Below are 19,765 nucleotides of genomic sequence, written 5' to 3'. Positions count from 1 at the left end.
AATCACACTCGCACACTGCTGTACAAATCACACTCACACACTGCTGTACAAATCACACTCGCACACTGCTGTACAAATCACACTCACTGCTGTACAAATCACACACACTTGTACAAATCTCACACACACTGCTGTACAAATCTCACACACACTGCTGTACAAATCACACTTGCACACTGCTGTACAAATCACACTCACTGCTGTACAAATCACACTCACTGCTGTACAAATCACACTCGCACACACTGCTGTACAAATCAAACACACTACTGTACAAATCACACTCACACTGCTGTACAAATCACACACACACTGCTGTACAAATCACAATCACTGCTGTACAAATCACACTCGCGCACACTGCTGTACAAATCACACTCACTGCTGTACAAATCACACTCGCACACTGCTGTACAAATCACACACACACTGCTGTACAAATCACACGCACACTGCTGTACAAATCACACTCGCACACTGCTGTACAAATCACAATCACTGCTGTACAAATCACACTCGCACACACTGCTGTACAAATCACACACACACTGCTGTACAAATCACACACACACTGCTGTACAAATCACACTCGCACACTGCTGTACAAAGCACACTGCTGTACAAAGCACACTCGCACTGCTGTACAAAGCACACTCGCACACTGTTGCACAAATCTCACACACACTGCTGTACAAATCACACACACACTGCTGTACAAATCACACTCACACACTGTTGCACAAATCTCACACACACTGCTGTACAAATCGCACTCGCATACACTGCTGAACAAATCACACTCACACTCACTGCTGTACAAATCACACTCACGGCTGTACAAATCACACTCGCAAACACTGCTCTACAAATCATACACACACTGCTGTACAAATCACACTCACACACACTGCTGTACAAATCATACTCGCACACACTGCTGTACAAATCACACTCGCACACTGCTGTACAAATCACACTCGCGCACACTGCTCTACAAATCATACACACACTGCTGTACAAATCACAATCACACACTGCTGTACAAATCACACTCGCACAAACTGCTGTACAAATCGCACTCGCACACTGCTGTACAAATCACACTCGCACACACTGCTGTACAAATCACACTCGCACACACTGCTGTACAAATCGCACTCGCACACTGCTGTACAAATCACACTCGCACACTGCTGTACAAATCACACTCGCACACTGCTGTACAAATCACACTCACAGCTGTACAAATCACACACACTGTTGTACAAATCTCACACACACTGCTGTACAAATCTCACACACACTGCTGTACAAATCACACTCGCATACACTGCTGTACAAATCACACTCACACTCACTGCTGTACCAATCACACACACACTGCTATACAAATCACACTCGCACACTGCTGTACAAATCACACACACACTGCTGTACAAATCACTCTCACACTGCTGTACAAATCACTCTCACACACACTGCTGTACAAATCACACACACACTGCTGTACAAATCACACTCGCACACACTGCTGTACAAATCACACTCGCACACTGCTGTACAAATCACACTCGCACACTGCTGTACAAATCACACACACACTGCTGTACAAATCATACACACACTGCTCTACAAATCATACACACACTGCTGTACAAATCACACTCACTGCTGTACAAATCACACTCGCACACACTGCTGTACAAATCACACACACACTGCTCTACAAATCATACACACACTGCTGTACAAATCTCATACACACACTGCTGTACAAATCACGCACACTGCTGTACAAATCACACACACTGCTGTACAAATCACACTCGCACACTGCTGTACAAATCACACTCGCACACACTGCTGTACAAATCACACTCTCGTATGCTGCTGTACAAATCACACACACACCGCTGTACAAATCACACACACTGCTGTACAAATCACACTCGCACACACTACTGTACAAATCGCACTCGCACACTGCAGTACAAATCACACTCACACACTGCTGTTCAAAACACTCTCGCACACTGCTGTACAAATCACACTCTGCTGTACAAATCACACTCACTGCTGTACAAATCACACTCACTGCTGTACAAATCACACTCGCACACACTGCTGTACAAATCACACACACTGCTGTACAAATCACACACTGCTGTACAAATCACACACTGCTGTACAAATCACACACACTGCTGTACAAATCACACACACTGCTGTACAAATCACACTCGCACACACTGCTCTACAAATCACACTCGCACACACTGCTGTACAAATCGCACTCGCACACTGCTGTACAAATCACACACACTGCTGTAAAAATCACACTCACACACTGCTGTTCAAAACACTCGCACACTGTTGTACAAATCACACTCACACACTGCTGTACAAATCACACTCACACACTGCTGTACAAATCACACACACACTGCTGTAAAAATCACACTCGCACACTGCTGTACAAATCACACACACACTGCTGTACAAATCACACTCGCACACTGCTGTTCAAAACACTCTCGCACACTGTTGTACAAATCACACACACTGCTGTACAAATCACACTCGCACACACTGCTGTACAAATCACTCTCGCACACTGCTGTGCAAATCACACACACACTGCTGTACAAATCGCACACACACTGCTGTACAAATCACTCACACACACTGCTGTACAAATCACACTCGCACACACTGCTGTACAAATCACACTCGCACACACTGCTGTACAAATCGCACACACTGCTGTACAAATCACACACACACTGCTGCACAAATCACACTCGCACACACTGCTGTACAAATCACACACACACTGCTGTACAAATCACTCTCACACTGCTGTACAAATCACACTCACTGCTGTACAAATCACACTCACTGCTGTACAAATCACACTCACTGCTGTACAAATCACACTCGCACACACTGCTGTACAAATCACACACACTGCTGTGCAAATCACACACTGCTGTACAAATCACACTGCTGTACAAATCACACACACACACTGCTCTCCAAATCACACTCGCACACTGCTGTACAAATCACACTCGCACACTGCTGTGCAAATCACACTCGCACACTGCTGTACAAATCATACTCACACACTGCTCTACAAATCACACTCGCACACTGCTGTACAAATCACACTCGCACACACTGCTGTAGAAATCACACTCTCGCACACAGCTGTACAAATCACACTCGCACACTGCTGTACAAATCACACTCGCACACTGCTGTACAAATCACACTCGCACACTGCTGTGCAAATCACACTCGCACACTGCTGTACAAATCATACTCAAACTGCTGTACAATCACACTCGCATACACTGCTGTACAAATCACACTCACACACTGCTGTACAAATCACACTCGCACACTGCTGTACAAATCACACTCGCACACACTGCTGTAGAAATCGCACACTGCTGTACAAATCACACTCGCACACTGCTGTACAAATCACACTCGCACACTGCTGTACAAATCACACTCGCACACTGCTGTACAAATCACACTCGCACACTGCTGTACAAATCACACTCGCACACTGCTGTACAAATCACACTCGCACACTGCTGTACAAATCACACTCGCACACTGCTGTACAAATCACACTCGCACACTGCTGTACAAATCACACTCGCACACTGCTGTACAAATCACACTCGCACACTGCTGTACAAATCACACTCTCGTATGCTGCTGTACAAATCACACACACACTGCTGTACAAATCACACTCACTGCTGTACAAATCACACTCACTGCTGTACAAATCACACTCGCACATGCTGCTGTACAAATCACACACTGCTGTACAAATCACACTCGCACACTGCTGTACAAATCACACTTGCACACACTGCTGTACAAATCACACTCGCACACTGCTGTACAAATCACACTCACACACATTGCTGTACAAATCACACTCACTGCTGTACAAATCACACTCGCACACTGCTGTACAATTCACACTCGCACACACTGCTGTACAAATCACACTCTCACACACTGCTGCACAAATCACACTCACACACACTGCTGTACAATTCGCACTCGCACACTGTTGTACAAATCACACTCGCACACACTGCTGTACAAATCACACTCGCACACTGCTGTACAAATCACACTCACACACACTGCTGTACAAATCACACTTGCACACTGCTGTACAAATCACACTCGCACACCGTTGTACAAATCACACTCACACACACACACTGCTGTAGCCCTTTCCCATTACCAGGACCCGTTTCCCTTTTCCCCTTGCCTGATCCCGTACCTGTGCAATGTCCTGCTGATGATTGAGCGCCTGTTGGTTGATCGTGACCGGGCTGAGCTGTGACAGCAGTGATTGAGTTTCTTGCAGCCAGATGCTGAGTTCCGCATCGGTTTCATCAAACTGAGAGAGCAGTGAACTGGCTCCATCTAAATCCACCAGGATCCCCGCGTTCTGCAAACTGAGAGCCTGGCATCGATCCCGCAACGATCTCAGCAGGGCCTGTCAACACACGGCAGGATTCGGGGAAATGAGGAGAGAGGCATTCGACATCTGCTGCACAGCAAGAGGCCACACCCAGAGAGGGGAGCTCGGTCAGAGAGAGAGCACGGGGGGCGATGGGGGAATGGGGAATGGGACTGAGGGGAGAGCTCGCTCAGAGAGAGAGCACAGGGGGCGATAGGGGAATGGGGAATGGGACTGAGGGGAGAGCTCGCCCAGAGAGAGAGCACAGGGGGCGATGGGGGAATGGGGAATGGGACTGAGGGGAGAGCTCAGTCAATGAGAGAGCACAGGGGGCGACGGGGGAATGGGGACTGAGGGGAGAGCTCACCCAGAGAGAGAGCACAGGGGGCGATGGGGGAATGGGGAATGGGGACTGAGGGGAGAGCTCGCTCAGAGAGAGAGCACAGGGGGCGATGGGGGAATGGGGAATGGGACAGAGGGAAGTTCGCTCAGAGGGAGAGCACAGGGGGCGATGGGGGAATGGGACTGAGGGGAGAGCTCGGTCAGAGAGAGAGCACGGGGGGCGATGGGGGAATGGGGAATGGGACTGAGGGGAGAGCTCAGTCAATGAGAGAGCACGGGGGGCGATGGGGGAATGGGGACTGAGGGGAGTTTGCTCAGAGAGAGAGCACAGGGGGCGATGGGGGAATGGGGACTGAGGGGAGAGCTCAGTCAGAGAGAGAGCACGGGGGGCGATGGGGGAATGGGGGCTGAGGTGAGAGTTCGCTCAGAGAGAGAGCATGGGGGGCGATGGGGGAATGGGGACTGAGGTGAGAGTTCGCTCAGAGAGAGAGCACGGGGGGCGATGGGGGAATGGGGGCTGAGGTGAGAGTTCGCTCAGAGAGAGAGCACGGGGGGCGATGGGGGAATGGGGCTGAGGTGAGAGTTCGCTCAGAGAGAGAGCATGGGGGGCGATGGAGGAATGGGGACTGAGGGGAGAGTTCGCTCAGAGAGAGAGCACGGGGGGCGATGGGGGAATGGGGAATGGGACTGAGGGGAGAGCTCGCTCAGAGAGAGAGCACGGGGGGCGATGGGGGAATGAACGTAAGAACATAAGAAGTAGGAGCAGGAGTAGGCCATACGGCCCCTCAGGCCTGCTCCACCATTCAATAGGATCATGGCTGATCCAAACCTAGACTCACGTCCACTTCCCTGCCCTCTCCCCGTAACCCCTAATTCCCTTATCGGCTAGGAAACTGTCTATCTCCGTTATAAATCTATTTAATGTTGCAGCTCCCACAGCTCTCTGGGGTAGCAAATTCCATAGATTTACTGCCCTCTGAGTGAAGAAGTTTCTCCTCATCTCAGTTTTGAAAGGGCAGCCCCTTATTCTAAGATTATGCCCCCTAGTTCTAGTCTCACCCATCAGTGGAAATATCCTCTCCGCATCCACCCGATCAAGCCCCCTCACAACCTTATATGTTTCGATAAGATCGCCTCTCATTCTTCTGAACTCCAATCAGTAGAAGCCCAACCTACTCAACCTTTCCTCATATGTCAACCCCCTCATCTCCGGAATCAACCGAGTGAACCTTCTCTGAACCGCCTCAAGAGCAAGTATATCTTTTCTTAAATATGGAAACCAAAACTGCACGCAGTATTCCAGGTGTGGCCTCACCAATACCCTGTATAACTGCAGCAAGACTTCCCTGTTTTTATACTCCATCCCCCTTGCAATAAAAGCCAAGATTCCATTGGCCTTCCTGATCACCTGCTGCACCTGCATACTAACTTTGTGTGTTTCATGCACCAGGACCCCCAGATCCCTTTGTACTGCAGCACTTTGCAGTTTCTCTCCATTTAGATAATAACTTGCTCTTTGATTTTTTTTCTGCCAAAGTGCATAACCTCACACTTTCCAATATTATATTCCACCTGCCAAATCTCTGCCCACTCACTTAGCCTGTCTGTGCCCTTTTGCAGGTTTTTTATGTCCTCCTCACTCACTGCTTTCCCTCCCATCTTTGTATCGTCGGCAAACTTGGATATGTTGCACTCGGTCCCTTCCTCCAAATAGTTAATATAGATTGTAAAGAGTTGGGGTCCCAGCACTGACCCCTGTGGAACACCACTAGTTACTGATTGCCAGCCCAAGAACGAACCATTTATCCCAACTCTTTGTTTTCTGTTAGATAGCCAATCTTCCACCCATGCCAGTATATTACCCCCAATCCTGTGATTTTTTATCTTGATCAGTATTCTTTTGTGTGGCACCTTGTCAAATGCCTTTTGGAAGTCCAAATACACTACATCCACTGGTTCCCCTTTATCCACCCTGTATGTTACGTCCTCAAAGAATTCGAGCAAATTTGTCAAACATGACTTCCCCTTCATAAAACCATGCTGACTCTGTCCTATTAAATTATGTTTATCCAAATGCTCTGTTACTGTTTCCTTAATAATGGACTCCAACATTTTACCAACCACAGATGTTAGGCTAACTGGTCTATAGTTTCCAGCTTTTTGTCTACTTCCCTTCTTAAATAAGGGTGTTGTGGCGGAGCCACTAAGGGACTCCGACCAACTGTATATAATTCCCTTTAACAATATGTTAGCTACAGCCTGAGTCTGTATCTTTGTTTTTACTGTTTGCATGTACAGAGCGCGGTCCCTTTAAGAGCGTGGGCAAACGTGATGCTGTCACGTCATTCAACACGTGATCCCCACCGGCGGGAAAAACATGATGACATCATGACGCCAACCACGGGACCACCAGGCAGTCCTCGTGGAGCCTCCGAACTGACTAGACCTGTTTTCGTAGTTCTCGTGTATTGGTTTGTTAAACTCAGTTTGTTTTAAATTAAACATCATTTGTTGATCACCTGAGTCGACCTCAGTCTCTTGATAGGAACTAAACATTCCTACATTGGTGACCCCGACTTTTGCGAACAGTTTTCGCAGAAGGAACGCAGCATGGAAACAAACGCCATTGCATTGAAGCTACTCCAATTCTGGGAGCAACAAGTGACCTCGTGGTTCGTCCAGATCGAAGCCCAGTTTGCGCGACGGAACATCGTTGCGGATCAGACCCGTTACTTTTACGTGGTCTCCGCACTTGACAGTGCCACTGCCTCGCGGATCGTCAGCCTGCTCGAAAACCCCCCCGGACGACAGCAAGTATGAAGCGATCAAGGCGCGGTTATTACAGGTCTTCGGGCTCACGAAGTCAGAGTGCGCCCGCTGACAGCTGGCTGCGCCTGGCCTCGGGGACTCCAAGCCATCTGAACTCATGAGCCAAATGCTCACGCTCCTTGGCTCCGAACCGCAATGCTTCCTCTTCAGGGAGCTATTCCTCAGTCAGCTACCAGAGCAAGTCCAGGCTGCCCTGGCCCGGTCCGAAGTCACAGACTGCGCAGCGCTTGCTGCTGAAGCGGATAAGATTTTCGCGGTGACGCAGCAATTCTGCGCTGCCACGAGGCGCCCATCCCCCACGGACTCTGCCCCAGCCCCTCAGTCTGCGGGGCTGTGCTTCCACCACGCGCGGTTTGGCACGAAAGCCAGATGTTGCCGCCCTCCCTGCAGCTTCTCTCCCCAAAAAAAACATCCACTGCAACCCTGGCGAAGGAAGAGCGGGTCTGACGGGTGCCCTGCGGCTGCGATGGCCATCGGGAATTCTGGCAAGCTGTTGTTCATCACCGATTCCATCTCTGGTCGGCGATTCCTGTGCGACACCGGTGCACAGTGCAGCATTATTCCCGCGTTAGCTCTGGATGTTCAATCTGGGAGGCACGGTATCTCACTCGAGGCGGCTAATGGCGGAGCTATCCGGACCTTCGGCAAACAGCGGGTCCAGGTGTGCTTCGGCGGCCAGCGATTTGTTTGGGAATTTGTTACAGCCAGGGTTTCACAATCCATCCTCGGCGCGGATTTCCTGTGCGCCAATGGCCTCCTGGCCGATGTGCGGAACCGGCAGCTGGTCAACGCGGCCACGTTTAACTCCATCCCTGTCACCGGGGCAACACCATGTCGCACACCGTCTCCTGCGCTTTCCCAACTCCGGACGATGTCGCTCGCCTGCTCAGAGAATTTCCGGACCTGACCAGGCCCACGTTCTCCTCTACAGCCACAAAGCATGGTGTTGAACACCACATCACCACCACCGGCCCCCCGGGCCACGCGCGGGCCCGGTGCCTCAAACCCGGCAAACTGGTGGTCGCGAAGACGGAGTTCACTACGATGGAACGCCTGGGAATAATTCGCCGGTCCAATAGTCCCTGGTCTTCGCCTCTCCGCATTGGACCGAAACCTGGTGGCGGATGGCGGCCATGCGGCGACTGTCAACGGCTTAACGATGCTATCACTCCTGATCGATACCCGATCCCCCACATTCAGGATTTCTCTGCCCATTTGGCTAGGAACACCATTTTTTCAAAGGTGGATTTGGTCCGAGGCTACCACCAGGTCCCGGTACACCTGCAGGATGTGCAGAAGACTGCAGTCATCACCCCATTCGGGCTGTTTGAATTTCTGAGGATGCCTTTTGGTTTGAAGAACGCTGCCCAGGCCTCCCAGCGTCTCATGGACTCTGTGCTGCGGGACCTCGACTTCATTTTCGTCTATTTAGACGACATCCTCGTGGCCAGTCGGAGCAAGGAGGAACACGTCACGCACCTGCGCACCCTTTTTCGTCACCTCAGCCTACACGGCCTGATTCTCAATCCGGCCAAGTGTCAGTTTGGTCTACCGTACATGGATTTCCTGGGGCATCGCATTACACCAGAGGGAGCAGTGCCTTTGCAAACAAAGGTGGAGGCGGTGACGTCCTTTCCGCACCCACAGACCATCAAGGCCCTGCAGGAGTTCCTCGGGATGGTAAATTTTTATCACCGCTTTGTGCCCAAGGTAGCTCTGCTCATGCAGCCCCTGTATGAGGCCCTCAAGGGCAAGTCTGGCAAGGATCCGGTTAGCTGGACAGTCGACATGGATCGGGCATTTGTTGAAACAAAAGGCGCCCTCGCCAACGCAACCATGCTGGCGCACCCGCTACCAGGTGCCACCATCGCCCTCACCACCGACGCGTCAGACTACGCCATCGGCGCAGTGCAAGAACAGTGGGTCCATGGTACGTGGCAACCGCTGGCGTTCTTCAGCCGTCAACTAGGGCGCAACGAGCGGAAATGCAGTACCTTCGACCGGGAGTTGCTAGCTCTTTTCCTGGCCATCCGCCATTTCCAGTTCTTGCTGGAAGGACGTTCTTTTACTGCTTTCGTAGACCATAAGCCCCTAACGTTCACTATGGCCAAGACCGCCGAACCGTGGTCAGCCCGACAACAGCGTCAACTTGCGTTTATTTCTGAGTTACGGGGATCGGGTGGGATATGTGTCAGTGCAGGCTCGATGGGCCGAAATGGCCTCTATCTGCACTGTGGGGTTTCTGTGATTCTGTGAACTTATAAAGGTTTTAAAAAGAAAGACAAAAACAGCCCCTCACTCCCCACTTGCCCGAACTCTCACACTTACCAAACTCTAGATAAGCACTCTTGCGCTGCCCGCGCTCGCACTGGCCTTTTAAACTTTCAGCAGCCAATCAGTGTCCCCTATTCAATTAATTACACTCTGGTTTTTTACCGATTTTTTTAACTGTTTTTCTTCCTGCCCAATTAACCCCTGCTGTTTGACTTTTAAACAATAAATTTTCCCTTAACTTAAATTATCTTAAATTGCTTAACTTATCTTAATAATCTAATTAATTAATCTTATGCCACAACTCAAACTCACACTTCCCAAACTCTAGATAAGCACTCTTTCGCTGCCCGCACTCCCGAATGGGACTGAGGGGAGATCTCGCTCAGAGAGAGAGCACGGGGGGCGATGGGGGATTGGGGACTGAGAGGAGAGTTCGCCCAGAGAGAGAGCACGGGGGGCGATGGGGGATTGGGGACTGAGAGGAGAGTTCGCCCAGAGAGAGAGCACGGGGGGCGATGGGGGAATGGGGACTGAGAGGAGAGTTCGCCCAGAGAGAGAGCACGGGGGGTGATGGGGGAATAGGGAGAGTTCGCCCAGAGAGAGAGCACAGGTTAGATACAGAGTAAAGCTCCCTCTACACTGTCCCATCAAACACTCCCAGGGCAGGTACAGCACGGGTTAGATACAGAGTAAATCTCCCTCTACACTGTCCCATCAAACACTCCCAGGGCAGGTGCAGCATGGGTTAGATACAGAGTAAAGCTCTCTCTACACTGCCCCATCAAACACTCCCCAGGGCAAGTACAGCACGGGGTTAGATACAGAGTAAAGCTCCCTCTACACTGTCCCATCAAACACTCCCAGGGCAGGTACAGCACGGGTTAGATACAGAGTAAAGCTCCCTCTACACTGTCCCATCAAACACTCCCGGGGCAGGTACAGCACGGGTTAGATACAGAGTAAAGCTCCATCTACATTGTCCCATCAAACACTCCCAGGGCAGGTACAGCACGAGTTAGATACAGAGTAAAGCTCCCTCTACACTGTCCCATCAAACACTCCCAGGGCAGGTACAGCACGGGTTAGATACAGAGTAAAGCTCCTTCTACACTGTCCCATTGATGCGCTATTAATTACTCAAAAGACTGAGGTTAAGCGAGTAACTAACAGGCTTTTATTAACAAGAGAATGAAGGTGTGCCTCGAGTGGTCGACCAGTCCAGAATACAGAGGGACTGTGGAGCAGTCACCTTTATACCTGGACTCGTGGGAGGAGTCAGCGAGGCATGTACAGACATGTACACAGTGGAATACAAACACCCACACAGGCAGGTATAACAGTGGTTTACCACATTCACCCCTTGTTTAAAAATGAGTCCGGCGGGGTGAAGTGTATTAAAAGTTTGTGTATTGGAGTCTCTCCGGAGGTCTTGTCTGCCGCTGTGATCGACGTGGCGACGGCAGGGGTAGTGAAGTTTCCGGCGTCGAGTCCCGCGTAGGCTGGGGCACTGGTGTGTAGTCCTCGTGGGTGTCGAGCGGGTCGCGGGGCCCAGGCGTGCCGTCTGCTGGGGTTGGATATTGGATCGTGGGGGGGGGTGGTAGTGGGTAGTGGGTTACTGGGGCCCCCGAGGGTGCGAGGTCTCGTATGGAGACTGTGTCCTCCCGCCCGTCCGGGTACGCAATGTAAGCATACTGAGGGTTGGCGTGGAGGAGGTCGACCCTCTCGACCAGGGGGTCCATTTTATGGGTCCTCACGTGTCTTCTCAGTAGGACCGGCCCTGGGGACGTCAGCCGTGGCGGTAGCGATGTCCCCGATGTGGACTTCCTTGGGAAGACAAACGTTTTCTCATGAGGGGTGGCGTTAGTGGCAGTGCAGAGCAGTGACCGAATAGAGTGGAGCGCATCGGGGAGCACATCCTGCCAGCAGGAGGTCGGAAGGCCCCTAGACTTTAAGGCTAGCAGGGTGGCCTTCCAAACTGTCGCATTCTCTCTTTCCACCTGTCCGTTCCCCCGGGGGTTGTAACTGGTGGTCCTGCTTGTGGCAATACCCCTAGCGAGCAGGTACTGGCGGAGTTCGTCGCTCATAAACGATGAGCCCCGGTCGCTATGGATATAGCTGGGGAAACCGAACAGGGTGAAGAGGTCATTCAGACATTTAATGACCGTGGCACTGGTCATGTCCGGGCAGGGGATGGCGAACGGGAAACGGGAGTACTCATCAATAATGTTGAGGAAGTACACATTGCGGTCGGAGGAGGGGAGAGGCCCTTTAAAATCAACGCTCAGGCGCTCGAAGGGGCGAGTGGCTTTTATCAGGTGGACCCTGTCTGGTCTATAAAAGTGCGGTTTGCACTCAGCGCAGACTTGGCAGTTCCTGGTCATGGTCCTGACCTCCTCAATGGAGTAAGGCAGGTTGCGGGCCTTGATGAAGTGGAAGAACCTGGTGACCCCCGGGTGGCAGAGGTCATTGTGGAGGGCCTGCAGTCTATCGATCTGCGCGCTGGCGCAGGTGCCACGCGATAGAGCATCCGGGGGTTCATTGAGCTTCCCGGGCCGGTACAAGATCTCGTAATTGTAGGTGGAAAGTTCGATTCTCCACCTCAAGATCTTGTCGTTTTTGATTTTGCCCCTCTGCTTGTTGTTAAACATAAAAGCGACTGAACGCTGGTCAGTGAGCAGGGTAAATCGTTTTCCGGCCAGGTAGTGCCTCCAATGACGCATAGCCTCCACAATAGCCTGGGCCTCCTTCTCAACAGCGGAGTGTCTGGTCTCCGGGCCCTGGAGGGTTCGTGAAAAGAAGGCCACGGGTCTCCCCGCCTGATTAAGGGTAGCGGCCAGGGCAAAGTCGGACGCGTCGCTTTCCACCTGGAAGGGGATGGATTCGTCCACTGCGCGCATGGTGGCTTTGGCAATGTCTTCCTTGATACGGTGGAAGGCTAAGCGGGCCTCTGCCGTCAAGGGAAAAGAGGTGGACTTGATCAGCGGACGGGCCTTGTCCGCATAGTAGGGGACCCACTGGGCGTAATAGGAGAAAAACCCTAGGCATCTCTTCAGGGCCTTGAGGCAGTGGGGCAGTGGGAGTTCCATAAGGGGACGCATCCGGTCGGGGTCGGGACCAATGACTCCGTGTTCCACAACACAGCCAAGGATGGCGAGGCGGGTTGTGCGGAATATGCACTTCTCCTTGTTATACGTCAGGTTCAGGAGTTGGGCGGTGCAAAGGAATTTTTCGAGGTTTACGTCATGGTCCTGCAAGTCATGGCCGCAGATGGTCACATTGTCCAGATATGGGAAAGTGGCCTGCAACGCATTTTGATCGACCTGTAAGAATTTGCAATAATTTACAGTTCTGAAGATTCATGTTTTTGATTAAAGGATCCCTGAGCGATGTGCTTTAAATTTCCAGGGATAAAATGGCTGTCACCACATGGCCGAAGACAAGGACAATGCTTTGTTTCCAAAGCAACTGAATGCTATTAGCATTTGTTTAGATACACCTGAAACTGCAGAAGAGACGTTTGCACCTTGAATGGGAAGCGTTAACTTTAAATGGGTTTCCAATCACCCAGTACTGGACTATAGAGCAGATGTATCTTCCTTTTGTTTCAGCACAGGGAGCTCTGAAAATCACATTAACTCAATCTAACCACTTTGAGTTAGCCTATCACAGGGAAATTTTGCACACAGCCTGCAAGGCAGGATATGAGGGGCTCACCAGGTATAAAGATAGATGCTGAAGCCAGCTCTTTCGCTTGACTTCCTGGGACGATAAGGTGAGCTCTCTCTCTCTCTCTCTCTCTCTCTCTCTTCGCTGGACCATGTGAGCAGAGATTTTCTGACTCTCAACAAGGCAACCTAGCAGGAGTTAAGGGGGGATGGTGATTTTAAGGGAATTGCTAAGATTGTTTAAATACATTGTAGCCATTGTACCCCTCGTTTTTGCCGTGTGTACCCCCTTGATATAGTGTTTTACAATTTTACTGTGTTCGTGTGGGATAGTTTGATATTGTGATGTAGTTTCTTTTAGTTAATAAAGCTTGATAATTTTCTCTCATCCAAACCACGTGTTCCGTTTTAATATCATTAATTATAAGTTCCTCCGCTCAGAACTAAAGGAGGGGTAGCGAAATTGGTTTAGAGTGCAGCAGCAAAAAGACTGCTGGCCAGGTAGATTACCTTAAACCAGTTTAAAAGAAACCCCCGAAATCCTTACAGACCATCCAGTCCATCTCCCTTTGGAAGACGGAGACCCCATTGGTGACGCCAAAGGGAACCCTAAGGAAGTGATAGAGGCGGCCGTTTGCCTCAAAGGCAGTATACTGGCGGTCCTCAGGGCGGATAGGGAGCTGGTGGTACGCTGATTTCAGGTCAATGGTGGAGAAGACGCGGTACTGCGCGATCTGGTTGACCATATCAGCTATGCGGGGGAGTGGGTAAGCGTCCAGCAGGGTGTAGCGATTTATTGTCTGGCTGTAGTCGATGACCAGGCGCTGCTTCTTGCCGGTCTTAACGACCACAACCTGGGCTCGCCAGGGGCTGGTGCTGCCCTCAATAATCCCCTCCTTCAGGAGCCGCTCCACTTCGGTTTTAATGAAAACCCTGTGCCCCGACACTGTATCGCCTGCTCTTTGTGGCGATGGGCTTACAGTCGGGGGTGAGGTTAGCAAACAGTGGGGGGGGGGTGACTCTGAGTGTGGAGAGGTTGCACCTGGTGCGCGGCGGGCAATTTGGAAGCTGCTGGCTGCGGACTGTGAGTGGGGGGAGGGGTCCACCGTACGCCATCGTAACACTTTTAAGGTGGCACTGAAAATCTAACCCCAGTAGAACGGCAGCGCAGAGGTGGGGCAGGACCAGAAGTTTAAAATTATCGTACACAGTCCCGTCTACTAAGAGTGTCACCACGCAGTAGCCGCCAATGTCCGCCGACTGGGACTCGGAGGCCATAGAAATCCGCTGGTGCGCAGGCAGGACTGGGAGAGAGCAACGCCGCACCGTGTCGGGGTGGATGAAGCTCTCCGTGCTCCCAGAGTCAAAAAGGCAGGTTGTTTCGTGACCATTTACCTTAATGTCCATTGTGGACCGGGCCAGTTGGTGCGGTCTCGCTTTGTCCAGCGTAACGGAGGCCAGCGTAGGGGTCGGTGTGTCGCTGCGGGTATCAGATGAGGCGGTGTTGGGGGCCTGCTGCGTCCCGGCTGGCATCCAAGATGGCGGCGTCCATGATCCCCATGTGGCTGGAGGCGTCCAAAATGGCTGCTGTTCCGGTGGTTCGCACATGGCTGGGGAGGCCCAAGATGGCGGCCCGCACGGCCCACACACGGCGCTGCTGGGGTTCGGGGTGGCTTTTGCCCTGTAGACGCTGGCGTAGTGTCCCTTCTTCCCGCAGCCCGAGCAGATCACATTTTTCGCTGGGCAGCGCGCTCTGGGGTGTTTGGCCTGGCCACAGAAGTAGCATTTCTGGCCTTGGGACACTGCTGCGGTAGTTGGGCCGTTGCTGGGATGTGGCTGGGGTGGCACGGTGCTATGAGACGGTCCTACCGTGTCCCAGGCTGTCGTTCCCCGCGGCGTCCACGGTGCAGAGGAGTAGGCATCCATGCCCCGGTAGGCTGCGTCCAATGATAGTGCGAGTTCAGAGGCCTTGTTGAGGTCGAGGTCACTCTGCTCCAACAGTCGCTGTCGGGTGTAATTGGACCTGTGGCCCGCTACAAAAGCGTCCCGGATAAGTTCCTCTGTGTACACGGCGGCCTTTACATCCTTACAACCACAGGCCCGGCCAAGCACAGACAGTGCCTGAAGGTATTCCTCGGTCGATTCCCCAGGTTGTTGTTTATGACTCCCCAGGAGGTGCCTGGCGTACACCTCGTTCACTGGGCGCGTGTACTGGTCCTTGAAGAGCTTGAGAGCAGCCGTGTACGAGGTCGCGTCTTGGATGACCGAGTACGCTCAGTGGTTCACTTTGGAGGTCAGGACATCCAGTTTGTCCTCATCCGATTTGACCGTTGCAGCGGAGGCGATCAGGAATCTTTCAAAGCACCTAAGCCAGTGAGCAAACTTGGTGGAGGCGTCCGCCTCCCGATGGTCTAAGTCCAGGCATGCTGGTGTGAGGATCGTCTCCATTATAAAAAATCTTGTTAATAAAATTGATGCGCTATTAATTACTCAAAAGACTGAGGTTAAGCGGGTAACTAACAGGCTTTTTTTAACAAGAGAATGAAGATGTGCCTCGAGTGGTCGACCAGTCCAGAATACAGAGGGACTGTGGAGCAGTCACCTGTATACCTGGACTCGTGGGAGGAGTCAGCCGAGGCATGTACAGACATGTACACAGTGGAATACAAACACCCACACAGGCAGGTATAACAGTGGTTTACCACACCCATCAAACCCTCCCAGGGCAGGTACAGCATGGGTTAGATACAGAGTAAAGCTCCTTCTACACTGTCACATCAAACACTCCCAGGGCAGGTACAGCATGGGTTAGATACAGAGTAAAGCTCTCTCTACACTGTCCCATCAAACCCTCCCAGGGCAGGTACAGCACGGGTTAGATACAGAGTAAAGCTCCCTCTACACTGTCCCATCAAACACTCCCAGGGCAGGAACAGCACGGTTTAGATACAGAGTAATGCTCCCTCTACACTGTCCCACCAGACACTCCCAGGGCAGGTACAGCACGGGTTAGATACAGGATACAGAGTAAAGCTCCCTCTACACTGTCCCCATCAAACACTCCCAGGGCAGGTACAGCACGGGGTTAGATACAGAGTAAAGCTCCCTCTACACTGTCCCATCAAACACTCCCAGGGCAGGTACAGCACGGGTTAGATACAGAGTAAAGCTCCCTCTACACTGTCCCCATCAAACACTCCCAGGGCAGGTACAGCTCGGGTTAGATACAGAGTAAAGCTCCCTCTACACTTTCCCATCAGACACTCCCAGGGCAGGTACAGCACGGGTTAGATACAGAGTAAAGCTCCCTCTACACTGTCCCATCAAACACTGCCGGGGCAGGTACAGCACGGGTTAGATACAAAGTAAAGCCTTCTCTACACTGTCCCATCAAACACTCCCAGGGCAGGTACAGCACGGGTTAGATACAGAGTAAAGCTCCCTCTACACTGTCCAATCAAACACTCCCAGGGCAGGTACAGCACGGGTTAGATACAGAGTAAATCTCCCTCTACACTGTCCCATCAAACACTCCCAGGGCAGGTACAGCACGGGCTCGATACAGAGTAAAGCTCCATCTACACTGTCCCATCAAACACTCCCAGGGCAGGTACAGCACGGGTTAGATGCAGAGTGAAGCTCCCTCTACACTGTCCCATCAAACACTCCCAGGGCAGGTACAGCACGGGTTAGATACAGAGTAAATCTCCCTCTACACTGTCCCATCAAACACTGCCAGGGCAGGTACAGCACGGGTTAGATACAGAGTAAAGCTCCCTCTACACTGTCCCATCAACCACTCCCATAGATACATAGATACATAGATACATAGAAGATAGGAGCAGGAGTAGGCCATTCGGCCCTTCGTGCCTGCTCCGCCATTTAATGAGATCATGGCTGATCCTTTAATTCAGTATCCCGTCCCCGCCTTCTCTCCGTAACCCTTAACCCCTTTTGCCCGTAGAAATATATCTAATTCCCTCTTAAATATATTTAATGAGCTGGCATACACTGCCCTCTGTGGCAATGAGTTCCACAGGTTCACCACTCTCTGAGTGAAGAAATTCCCCCTCATCTCTGTCCTAAATGGTTTAGCCCTTATCCTTAAATTATGTCCTCTAGTTCTGTTCTCACCCGCCAAGGGAAACATTCCTTCTGCATCCAGTCTGTCTAGACCTGTCAGAATTTTATACACTTCTATGAGGTCCCCTCTCAATCTTCTAAACTCCAGTGTGTACATCCCTAAACTACATAGTCTCTCCTCATAGGTCATTCCCGCCATTCCTGGTATCAGCCTGGTGAATCGCCGCTGCACCCCCTCCATGGCAAGAACATCCTTCCTCAGATGAGGCGACCAAAACTGTACACAGTACTCGAGGTGTGGTCTCACCAGTGCCCTGTACAGCTGCAGCAAGGTATCCCTGTTCCTGTATTCTAACCCTTTTGCTATGAAGGCCAGCATACCGTTTGCCTTCTTGACCGCCTGTTGCACCTGCATGCTCGCCTTCAGTGACTGGTGTACAAGAACACCCAGGTCTCTCTGTACTTCCCCCTCTCCCAATCTATTGCCATTTAAATAATAATTTGCCCTCCCGTTCCTGCACCCAAGGTGGATAACTTCGCACTTGTCCACATTATAGTGCATCTGCCATTTATCCGCCCAATCGCCCAGTCTGTCCAAATCGCTCTGGAGCTTCCTGGTCTCTTCCTCTGAGCCCACCCCCCCTCCTAGTTTAGTGTCGTCTGCAAATTTGGAAATGCTGCATCCGACTCCCTGATCCAGGTCATTAATGTAAATTGTGAACAGCTGGGGGCCCAGGACAGATCCCTGTGGTACCCCACTTGTTACTGCCTGCCATTCAGAAAATGAGCCGTTTATTCCAACTCTCTGTTTTCTATCTGACAGCCAGTTCCCTATCCACGCCAAAACTTTCCCCTTTATCCCATGAGCCTCAATTTTCCATGCTAATCTTTTATGTGGGACCTTATCGAAGGCCTTTTGGAAGTCCAGGTACACCACATCTACTGGCTCTCCCCCATCTATTCTACCAGTTACTCCCTCAAAAAATTCCAATAGATTAGTCAAGCACGATTTACCCTTTGTAAATCCATGTTGACTCTGTCCTATCCTGTCCCCATTTGCTAAGTGCTCCGCTATTTCATCCTTAATGATGGACTCCAGCATTTTGCCCACAACTGATGTAAGGCTTACAGGTCTGTAATTACCTGCTTTTTCCCTACCCCCCTTTTTGAATAGTGGGGTAACGTTAGCTACCCTCCAATCCATCGGCACTGTTCCCGAGTCTAATGAATTCTGAAAAATCATCCTTAGTGCATCCGCTATCTCTAGGGCCACCTCCTTCAGTACCCTAGGATGCATGTTATCAGGCCCTGGGGATTTGTCCACCTTCAATCCCTTTAGCTTCCTTAACACCATATCCTTAGAGATATTGATTTGCGTCAGTTCCTCCTTTGCCAATGTCCCTATTTTTCCCGATATCCCAGGGAGGTTTTTTGTGTCTTCCTTCGTAAAGACTGACCCAAAGTATGCATTTAGTTGATCTGCCATTTCCTTATTTCCCATTATATATTCCCCCGTATCTGACTGCAATGGACCAACTTTGGTTTTCACCAGTCTTTTCCTTTTGATATACTTATAAAAGCTTTTGGAGTTAGTTTTTATATTTTCCGCCAGCTTGTTTTCGTAAGCTATTTTGCCCCTCTTGATTATGCCCTTTGCCCTCCTTTGCTCTATCTTAAACTGTTCCCAATCTTCCGCTCTGGCGCTTTTTTTGGCTATTTTATACGCCCTATCTTTGGATTTTATGCTGTCTCTAATTTCCCCTGTTATCCACGGTTGAGTCACCTTTTTAGATTTCCTTTTATGCCAGATTGGTATAAACAATTTTTGCAATTTTGTCATTCTATCTTTAAATGTTTGCCATTGTTTATCTACCTCCAGTCCTCCCAGGAACGTTGTCCAATCAGACCTACTCAGTTCCCGTCTCATGGCATCATAATTCCCCTTGTTTAAATTCAGGACCTTAGTCTCTGAGTCAATTTCTTCGCTCTCCATTTCGAGTGAGAAATCGATCATGTTATGATCGCTCTGACCCAAGGGTCCCCGTACAACAAGATTACTGATTAGTCCCTT

At 50.9% G+C, this 19,765-nt stretch overlaps 1 protein-coding gene across 1 annotated transcript in view; it reads right to left on the bottom strand.

Annotated features, from left to right (window-relative positions):
* The window catches only part of macf1b (microtubule actin crosslinking factor 1b), a 565,261-nt gene that overhangs the window by 410,427 nt on the left and 135,069 nt on the right, over window positions 1–19,765 (bottom strand). Inside the window, exon 10 of the mRNA XM_085987168.1 lies at window positions 4,319–4,537. Coding sequence (XP_085843294.1) covers window positions 4,319–4,537 — 219 coding nt within the window. The remainder of the gene's footprint in view (window positions 1–4,318; window positions 4,538–19,765) is intronic.

The sequence above is a fragment of the Somniosus microcephalus genome, chromosome 5 (assembly GCF_052327205.1).
Source record: "Somniosus microcephalus isolate GS21.2 chromosome 5, FLI_Smic_1.0, whole genome shotgun sequence".
In the NCBI taxonomy this organism is placed as follows: Eukaryota; Metazoa; Chordata; class Chondrichthyes; order Squaliformes; family Somniosidae; genus Somniosus; species Somniosus microcephalus.
This window is presented reverse-complemented; position numbering and strand designations above follow the sequence as displayed.